Consider the following 10406-nt stretch of genomic DNA (forward strand, 5'->3'; position numbering starts at 1 on the left):
GGCGGCAAAACAACAGCTTCACAAAGCGATACACAACTACTCGGGAACGGACGACCAACTACTGGACGAGGTTCAGGCTAGGTATATTGCCTCGACACATGCAACCCAGCTCCCGGAATACCGTGGACGGGTAAATGAGACACTAGATGCCCCGATTACCGTAGCTGAAGTCAGGGCCGAAATTAATAGGTTAAAAATGAAGTCTGCAGCGGACCCAGATCGGGTCAGCAACAAAATGCTTCGAAATTTAGATGATAGGTCGATAAGTAACCTGGCAGCATACATGCAGGACTGTTGGGAAAAGGGCACAATCCCACATGAATGGAAGTTAGCTAATGTAGTCTTTATACCCAAACCCAGGAAGAAATTGAGGTTAGAAAATTTAAGGCCCATTTCGCTTACGTCATGCGTGGGCAAGCTCATGGAGCACGTGGTGCAAACTCGCCTTAACAGATTTCTAGAAGAGAACGAGCTGTATTCTGACACGATGATAGGATTTCGAGCGGGGCTACCTGTAACCGATGTCATGCTACAGCTGAAACATCAGATAATAGAGGCACAAACAAAAGACACGAGAATAGTGGTAGGCCTTGATGTGGCGAAGGCCTTTGATAACGTCCGCCACGACGCTATCCTAGACAACCTCACTTCGCTAGGGGTCGGAAGCCGAACCTACAGTTATATTAAAGATTTTCTAACGAACAGAACAGCTGACATCAGCATTGGCAATTGTAGACGGAAAGGGATTCGACTTGGAGCCCGTAGGACAGCACAGGGATCTGTGCTCTCACCCATCTTATTTAACATAGCTATGATTGGCTTACCAAGCAAGCTAGTAGAGATAGAGGGACTCCATCATAGTATCTATGCCGTCGATATCACGCTCTGGATGAACCATGGAAGCGATGGCTTTATAGAGGAAGCTTTGCAGACGGCGGTGCGTGCGATAGAAGACTACTTGGAAAGTGAGGGACTTCGGTGCTCCGCTGAAAAATCAGAAATCCTTGTGATGACGGCACAAGCCCGGAAAAAGAAGGAAAATCCGAACATCACTGTTAAGGTAGGTGGACAGGCAATCCCACGGGTGGACTGCATGCGCATACTGGGGCTACACGTGCAGTCCACAAGATGTAACTCCCAAGCACTGGAAAGAATCCAACGTAGCGCACAGCACACCAGTAGGCTTATTCGACGAGTCACCAACAAGCAGGCAGGCGTGAAGGAGGCAAATCTGCTTAAGTAAAACATGGTGCTGGGCGAGTTGGTAATTCTTACTTGGTGGGAAGATAGCGCAAAAAACGACAACCACAGGGGAGGACAAGACAAAAAAGAACGCTACTATCAACTGATTTATTTGTCGTCAAGTCACATATACATATATAACCGGACAGTCACATCACATGTCACATTTTGCGGTGCCAGCTATCTTGGACTAACAGATATCAAAGGTGCTATCACCTCTTCAGCAGTAAAAGTAGCTATAGTTAGATACAGATTGCAAAAAAAGAAAATGAAAGAACCACGCATGACAAAAGACCAGGCAAGTAAGGAAAGATTGCTACAAAGATTGTTACAAGAATTCTTCCAAAAAACCGCGCTCCGCTGTGTACAGGCCTATAGACGGATCGCTAACGCAGTGTACCGCCTTCTTGTCAATATGAAACGCTTCAAGCAGAAGTCTTGCTTTTGTGGATAAACTCCGGCCCAGAACCTTCGCCCCTTTGAAGTCGGGTACGCATTTGCATGCCAAAACATGCTTCACTAAGTTGACGAGCTTATCTTGTCTTATTATATTTAGAGAATGCTCCCTTAAGCGGTCGTTAAGACAACGCCCTGTCTGCCCGATATAGCATTTTCCGCAGGACAAGGGGATCAAGTAAACAACTCCTATGGCACATCTAACAAATGCTTCATCATGTTGCTTTTTGCAACCGCGCTCGCCCTCAGCGCATATGCGGGGGCACAGTTTAGCCAACTTGTTTGGCGCAGAGAAAACAAGCGGAACATTGTGCCTGCTGGAAACATTCTTCAGGTTGTGAGACACCTTATGAATGTAAGGCGTCACCTCTGGTTTGGCTTTCGCGCGTTCAGAAGCAGCCGCCCTTTGTCGGGTACCTTGTTTCTTGAGGAGTGTTTCAGCCACAGCCGTTAAGACCGAGCAAGGGAAACCAGCAGATAAAAGCCTGCGTACCTGATAGTCAAAGCTATCGCCCATTTCATGCGGACACGACTTCAGAAGCGCCGACTCCAAACAGAGTGAAGCAACAGCTCTTTTTACAGTCTTGGAATGCGACGAGTCAAAGGGCAACAGTTCTTTTTTTGCACGTGGGAAATACGACCAACAAGTGTGTCCCTTAGAGACCCTCAGCCTCAAGTCTAAAAAGCGCAACGCATCATTCTGTGGGAGTTCGTAAGTGAAGGAGAGGCCTTTACCATGCTCATTAAACTTGGATAAAACCTGCTGGACAGTATTTTCAAAAGAAACTTCACTGCCATCCTTTAAAAAGATCAAAAAATCGTCGACGTACATAAAAACCTTTAAAACCGGATCTACAATAAAAGATTGATCCAAAAGACGATGAACGTGAGCTAAAAATATATCGCATAAAATGGGCGCCATACAAGAACCTATACATATGCCATTACGCTGCAGAAAAGGCTGCTTGTCAAAAAGGATAAAAGTCACGCCCAAATAAAATTCTAAAAGCTTTAAAAATTTGCGCGTGTTTCTGAGTCACTTCTGTGCTGCTAAGCCGCCTGGCCATTATCGTGGATTGTTTGGGACATTCAGAGGAGATAAGCGCACGTGTTTTAAATTTTGCGGATGGCTTGGGGTGTGTTGATGGTATCCACAGAGGGTATAAAAAGACTGCGGCAATCTTTTCGAAATAAAAGTTGGAAGTAACTGCGCTTGTGTGTGTTACTGTGTTCTTGCTCGATCCTCGTTTTTGTTCGCCCAGTTTTAAATAAAAACGAAACGATTCCTTCCGAATTGGCGCCTGTCGTCGCGTATGCTTGAATAAACTGCTAGTTGGTCACCATGGCGAACGTCCAGCAGTTGATCGTCGCAACACTGAACATCTGTGGGCTGTGGTCAAGGCAGAAAGAAGTACTACAGTTGCGACGATTGCTTTCGGCAGTCCGCTAGACATTGTCGCTGTTCAACAGAGTAAGATATAAAGTGAACTGGATCCAGAGGCAGCCCTGCGTCCCTTCTTAACAGATTACAATGTACGAGGTCTGTTAGAAAAGTATCCGACCTTTGGCCGTTGAAAAAAAAAATACCGACGATTACGTTACTTCCTAATGCGAAATTTGAGCGCAGCAAATAAGCTGTTTCACCTTTTCGATAGATTGAGGCAAAGAAATCGAGCAACACATGTATGCGCTATCACAGATTTTTTTTTTTATTTTTCACACGTATTCCTTTAACAAAGACTCCACTAACAGTTCTTGACAGTCATGAAGGAAGCTTTGGTTTGGTTTGGTTTGGTTTATGGGGTTTAACGTCCCAAAGCGACTAAGGCTATGAGAGACGCCGTAGTGGAGGACTCCGGAAATTTCGACCACCTGGGGTTCTTTAACGTGCACTGACATCGCACAGCACACGGGCCTCTAAACTTTCTCCTCCAAAGAAATTCAACCGCCGCGGCCGGGATCGAACCCGCGTCTTTCGGGTCAGCAGCCGAGCACCATAGCCACTGAGCCACCGCGGCGGCTAGTCATGAAGGAAGCTTTGTGGTCGGAGAAATAGACTGATATATGTTCGACTTGGTACACCAATGCTTGATTCTCAAAGACGAGATCTATACAAGTGCCTCGCGAGGTTGTCACAGCCGTGGGACGCGTTACGAGCGAGAGGAACGGGATGTTCTCCCGCATAAGTGTTAGGAAATTGCTGTTTGTCTTTATGTCAACATTAAAGTCCCCCACTACTAACATCGGTGTGGATCGATGGACGGTTAATGCGAGTTGCAGGAAGTGCACGACGTCTTTCGTGAGTGCGGTAGGGGCGAAGTAGGCAGCTACTACCAGCAAGCCGTTGGGCAACTTTGCGGCGCACAGTTCGCCAACTTCATGTGACGTGCCAGACATTTCGACTGGTATTGCAGAGAGACCTGTGCGCAAGTAGATAGCGACTCCCGCCGCTCTGTTGTGGTCTCTGCGAGCACCACAGCAGTATAGGAAATCTATGATTTCGAGAGGCTCTTCGGGATCCATCCAGGTTTCAGCAAAGCAAAGTACAGAGGAATGGCGCAGAATGTGATCGTGGTGTACGTCCTTGGCATGTGCGGCAAGGTAGCGTACGTTAAGAATGTGGTTGTGAATGATGAATCAAGTGCTGCCAGCGAATGACGCGTCCATCGGCTGTCTGCGTGTGTTACTGATGTGTGGTTAACATATTAAGCTTCGCCTGTAAGAGTGGAACGCGACAGCGTCTTGCAACGCTGCCAGGAGTCCACAGAACGCCATCGCCAATTCTGCTGTACGCCTTGCTGGACGGTAAATTTATTTTTTGAGGAAAGGAAATGTATCTCTCTCACATATCTGGGTGGACACCTGCACCTCGCCGTAAGGGAAAGGGGGAAGATTGGAGTGAACGAAGACGCCGTATTAGCTAGACGCGCCTTTGTTCATTCCAAACCATTCAGCTGGCATTACGGAGTGGCTAGCGTGCTCGTATCGCACTCCGGAGACCCTGGTTCGATTCCCCAACTCGACCAATTTCGTTCTCGGTTTTATTGATTTATGCCGTCTAACTAGAAAGGTTAATTAGGCTATTTCATATTTATATTATTGTATTTCTATCCATCGTGTTCTGTCATTAACCTGTCAATTGTTGGAACTGTCTAGGATGTTCGACACAACGTATATGAAACGAGCAACGTCTTACTGAGTGGGGAAGTGCGTGGTGGTGGAGGGAAAGCTTCGTACTTATCTGTTTTTTTCAGCAGCGTCTCCTTCCGCGGACGCTGTTGTCGCTGCGGCGCGCGTCTTTCTTTTCTTTTCTTCTGACCTCTTCATTCTCCTCTATACTAATTAGGCTAATTGATTAATTAAGCAATTAACTGAACTCAGTCTAACTTAGTTGCAGCATCACTATACGATCCCTTTGATTGGTTGCATGGTTACTAGCCAAAGTACAATTGGCCCCATTTGAAATTCGCGCACTGTGACGTCACGAGCATTTCGACCAATTGAAAAGCGTGACATTGGGGCCGGAGCTGGTTACGAGGCCGACGCCGACGCCGACGCGAAACCCAGGAACGGACGCCAAAGAGCTGCGCTCTAAAAGTTGTCGAGAGATAGACCTGTTGAAGACCGAAACGAAAGCTCTCCCGAAACTTCGACTGATTCTTTCACGGCAGCTAGGAGTTCAGTTTGGGGAATGGAATAAAATAAATCCTCAACATCGACAGAGAAGGCATATCCCAAGCACCGCAAAATGTGACATGTGATGTGACTGTCCGGTTATATATATGTGACTTGACAAATAAATCAGTTGATAGTAGCGTTCTTTTGTGTCTTGTCCTCCCCTGTGGTTGTTTTTTGCGCTGTCTTCCCACCAAATCTGCTTAGGCTACTACAAGCCTTTGTAATAAGCAGGATTGTGTTTTCTGTGCCCTATCTAAAACTCACCGTCTCCGACCGTAAGGGCTTAGAGTTAATCATAAGAAAAAGTGTCAAGGTAGCTCTGGGACTTCAGCAATGAGCTCCGACAAAAAAAACTGCAGGCCTTAGGAGTATCAAATACCATAGACGAGCTTATAGAAGCTGCGCTCACTGCGCAGTTTAATCGATTAACGACCACGAAGACGGGTAGGTATATCCTAAGGCAGCTGGGATATTAAGGCGAAAGCCTTTAATGCCTCATACTGTCGTTAGCAGACGCGTCGGCAGCCGTGTCGACAGACACGTCGGCAGATTTTTAAGCTTAAAAGGCTCAAGGTTCCTGCATGAATAAAGGCGCATATAGTGAATGCATGGGCTTCATAAATAAAATAAAAGGAGTAAAGTCAAGACAAGGAAAATAAAAAATAAAAATGTGAAAATAAAAATGAGAACAATAAAGTGAAGAAAAGGAGGAAAAGTAAATAAAAACAAAATATGAAAAATAAAAAAGTAAATAAAAACAAACAGTGGCCAGGAAACGCTTTCGCCTTGCAGCACTTTAGAGAGCCAAAGTGCCCCCTGAATTTTTTCTCCCACGCAAACAAAAGAACTTGAGGTGGGAATTCCTGCTGAAGTGCGGCAGAAAATAATAATCCCCCCAGCGGGGGGATGTTGAGCACAACGGTCAAATTATCCGCTGTCTCCTTTCTCCGCGTTCATCTGTGTTTCTCACTAGAGGTACGTTTTTTCGGGACATTCAATGTCAGAAGTAAGGCCTTTGTGTGAGGATATTAATGGGCTTGTTGGATTACTCCTCTAAGCCACTAATCAGAATCAGGAAGATCAGACCGGGAACAAAAACGAAGTCTCAGAAATGCAGCAAAGGTATGGGTAGTTTATTTCAACCCGACCTTTCAGACGCTTGCCTGCCGTGGAAGCGTTCCTTCAGTTGAAATTCTTCTCGTGCAGAGTGCGGAGGACGACGACTCCCATCTCAAAGACTGTGGACCTCACCGATGAGAAAAATGCGGTTGTTTCTTCGATCCTTGATGTAGTAGAGGAACGGGCGATCCACGGTGAACGGGATGATATCCGGTGGAGGTCCATCCGCCGAACTGGTGATCACAGCGGCCTCGACGGTTCCTTCTTCACTGACCACAAAAGCCGCTTCGTGGAAGGCGTCCGCGATGCGGGTCGCTGTGGTCGCGTTGATTCCTCTGAAGTTGGCCCCGTCTCCGAAGACGACGTTCAGTCCCAGGGCTCGCATGGTGGGCACCAGGTCGTAGCTAAGGCTCACGCCGAACTTTGGCAGCCGGAGCGCTACCAGCCAGGGGCTGAGCTTGCTGCCGACGTCTTCGAGAACCGCAAGCGACAGACCGTCCCTGAGAGCTGCGAGCTCCGTCGGGGAGTCCGGAAGCAGCACCACCATGCGGAACCTGTCTCCCGAGTACGGGATCTCCACAGCGGCCGCGCCGAGCGCGTCGAGACGAGTGTAAGGGAAGCGGCTAGTGAGTTGCACCGCCGGCTGACTGACCTCGGTAGTACCCAGATTGAAAAAGGGCTTGTTCTCTGTTTCCGACGGGTCGAACTTGGTCACCCAGGCACCCTTGAAGTTGACGGCGCTGTACAGGAAGAGAATCATGTCCAGCAGCTCATACTCGGGCAGGGTGCTGTCGATCTTTCCTGACTCCTCTCGTACCCAAGCGTTGACCTCAGCGGCGTCTCCGAGGCTGGCGAAGTCCACGGACGTGAGATCTGCGTCAAACAGGTCGTGCAGCTGCAGCCTGTAGCTTTGGGCGATTTGGAAGCTGTCCTGCACCAGGAGTATGTTGTCCACTTCCAGCGTCACTTTCAGCGAGCACGTGCGGTCGGACAGGCGCCTGTACGCCCGGACGACCCTGGACTTCTCCGTGAGGCCGACCTCGGTGTGACCCAGCACCGATGACAGCTGGGCTTCCGAGCTTCCCGCGGCGCCGGCGTAAGCCAAGCCGAAAACGGCGGCGATGCTAGTTGGCGAGAAGAATACATTGGAAGAAGGATTCTCCGTCGCCAAGCGCTTGAGGAAGTTCACGGCGAATTGGTTGTGAGCTTTGGCGAGCAGCGCATCGTCGGATACGTTGGTGAACATCGTGGATGCTTTCCGAGGACTGGAGGTCGCATGTAAGGCGCCTCTTTTTATACCTACTGGCAGTGGTGTTTTTTTTTTTTTGCCTTTCCCCCCTCCCTCTGTGGTTGCCAATTGGAGTTAGCGATTTTTACCCTGGCCAGACACGGCGAATGGCGCCTAAAGCATTTTCTCTCTCGTGAAAAAAACGCTGTTCTGATTGGCGTAGCTTTGAAGCACCGTCGTCACCCCACGCGCATGATTCATCGTAGCGAGAACAGCAAAAAGGGCGCGGTACACTTCAGTATTTGTGAACGCCGAATTTGTCTACCGAAAAGAGGATTCCTGCTCGAGCTTTGTGGGATAAATAGGTGCAATAGACAGATGTAGAACTAGTCCCTAGGTCAGCTGTAGTAGAACGGCTGCGGTATTTTGCACCTGACGCTTGGACCAACTCTTCTCTTGCTGGACTTTAGAGATGACCAAGTTCGGCGACGGGTGCTATATATATTAATTTATTAACCGTCATGGCTGTACAGGCATTGCAAGGGGAGTGAGTAAAACAAAAGGAGAATAGAAGTGAACAACACCAAAATATTATGGAAACATAGAAGATTAATTATTCCTATTTTTACAAAGCAAAACGTACAAGGGTCGTACTAATGAAGTTACTGAGCGCGTGGGCATTTATGACGTTATAAGAAAAAAAAAACTAAGTAGATTAAGGAGAGCAAACTGCCTATTATCGCCAATTTAATAATCTGAATTCACTGGCTCGTAGAGAGACTGATCTGATGCTGACGCATGTGACGCCTCTTTCCCTGATAAAAAAAAAAAACGGAGCTGATAATTCACTAGCTAAGATGTCCTTATTTCTACTTAGAAATTCCCTCAAGTCGTGGCTCTCAGTTATGACCGCTGTCATCTTTTCAAGAGCGGCAATGGGCAGGTAGATTCTGGTACGAGTCTGAAACGTTGTCTAGTGACCGTTCATGTTCCCCGGCACGTTCGTTGTCACAGCGGTCGGTTTGCTCGACATGTAAGTGCTTTGCCACATGAAAAGGGACCGTGCATACGGTTTCGTGTATTTCATTCCACTGCCGGGCCTCGCAGGGGCACCACTGCTGACCTTGAGGCACATCTTTCCAATTTACCCGGAGCGGAAAAGAACATCAGAAACTTTAAAAAAAATAATGCATGGCCAACTCGCCGGATGTGTAACAAAGTCTTGCTTTTAATGCTTGCCCCCGATCCCCTTGTGCCAAAGCTCCAGTACGATTTCGTACCGAATGACGTGTCGAAGTTAGCAATTTGCTCCTGCCTGTGGACATATGTAGCATCGATGCGCAATTGCTTCGCGCCACGTGCACGACTTCCGCTTGCATAGCTGCCCTCGTGAGGCCGCGACAAATAAGCGTGCATGGTACAATCCATGGTGGTGGTGGGGGGGGGGGGGGGGGGGGGGGGCGAGCGGGAGGGGACGGGTGGTCGGTTAGTCAGACTTTGGAAGAGGTTCCCCCTCCACGTCCGCGACAGGCGAGGCGTGAGGGGAGTCTGGAGTTGATTCATAACCATTGTCTGAAACAACCTCACAGTCACGTGCCTTGCCCCCACAGAACAAGCAGGTGGTTGACATGCCTGTCTCCTCGTCGTTGTCAGCCTCGCTTTCCCTAGAACTAGCTAGGTGTGGTGGGTTCTTAAGAAAGACACGTTTTGTTAGGGGCCCCCTGGTGAAGAACTTGAGCCTGCTTCTGGGAAGCTATTGTTTGTCTGCTTCTTGATCTTCTTCCTGGGGCTTCGCTTCCGCTTCGGGCGTGCGCACGTGGCTTCCATTTCTTGTTCGTCGTTGGTCTGGTCCTGGTTGAAACTTGGTTCAGCGCAAAAGACGTACACAAAGAAAGGAACCGACGCACACGGAGGAGCGCTACTAACAACTGGTTTATTGAAATGTGCAAGAAACACACTTACAGTCTTCACACGCATGCGCGTGCACAATCGGGCGGCTCCAGGCTACTTTAACAGTTTAGATGGCTCACACTTGTCTAAGCTCACATTATGTCACTGAAGAAAGCGCAGGAACCAGATAAAGTAGACAACTCTGAACATCAAAATGAAAAAAGGAAAAGGTATGGATGGGATATGACCGAAACATTTCGAGAATCGACAGACGAAAAAGACGGACCAGGAAGTTACATGACGTTGTCCAAAAACATAAGCTCAGCCGAGTACAAACTTATGGAAGGGTCGCTGATGCACTAACTAGACTTTTTATTTATATGAAAGGCCTCCAAAATAACTGTTGATTTTGTGCTTTTACTTCTGCCTAAAACCTTTCATTCTTTGAACCGCGGCGCGCAGCTGCACCCCATTACGTGCGAAACTAGATTCGCAAGATTATCTTGATTTATTAAATTTTGAGCATGCTCCCTTCAACGGTCATTGATGCAACGCCCTGTCTGCCCAATATAGCAGTTTCCACAGGACAGGGAGATTTTGTAAACCACTCCTAAAGCACATTTGACGACGGCTTCTTCATGTTGCTTTTTGCAACCGCGCTCACCATCACCGCAGATGCGGGGGTCAGCTTCGCCAACTTATTTGGCGCGGAGAATACAAGCGGCACTTTGTGCCTGCTGGCCACTTTTTTGAGATTATGTGACACCTTATGAATATCGTGCGAGCTCTATAC

General features: G+C 48.1%; 1 protein-coding gene across 1 annotated transcript; it reads right to left on the reverse strand.

The window, feature by feature from the left end:
* Window positions 1-6591: 6591 nt before the first annotated feature.
* On the reverse strand, window positions 6592-7844 carry LOC149365859 (iripin-2-like). Its single transcript, XM_089547172.1, has one exon. It carries the CDS (start codon window positions 7739-7741, stop codon window positions 6608-6610), a length of 1134 nt encoding a protein of 377 aa, XP_089403298.1. The 5' UTR covers window positions 7742-7844; the 3' UTR covers window positions 6592-6607.
* Window positions 7845-10406: the final 2562 nt, after the last annotated feature.

The sequence above is a fragment of the Amblyomma mixtum genome, chromosome 1 (genome assembly GCF_055824585.1).
Source record: "Amblyomma mixtum isolate Tamu chromosome 1, ASM5582458v1, whole genome shotgun sequence".
NCBI classification, from domain to species: domain Eukaryota; kingdom Metazoa; phylum Arthropoda; class Arachnida; order Ixodida; family Ixodidae; genus Amblyomma; species Amblyomma mixtum.

Excerpts from the sequence above, each read along its gene's own strand:
- LOC149365859 (XM_089547172.1), bottom strand. The coding sequence starts at position 7,741 with ATGTTCACCAACGTATCCGACGATGCGCTGCTCGCCAAAGCTCACAAC.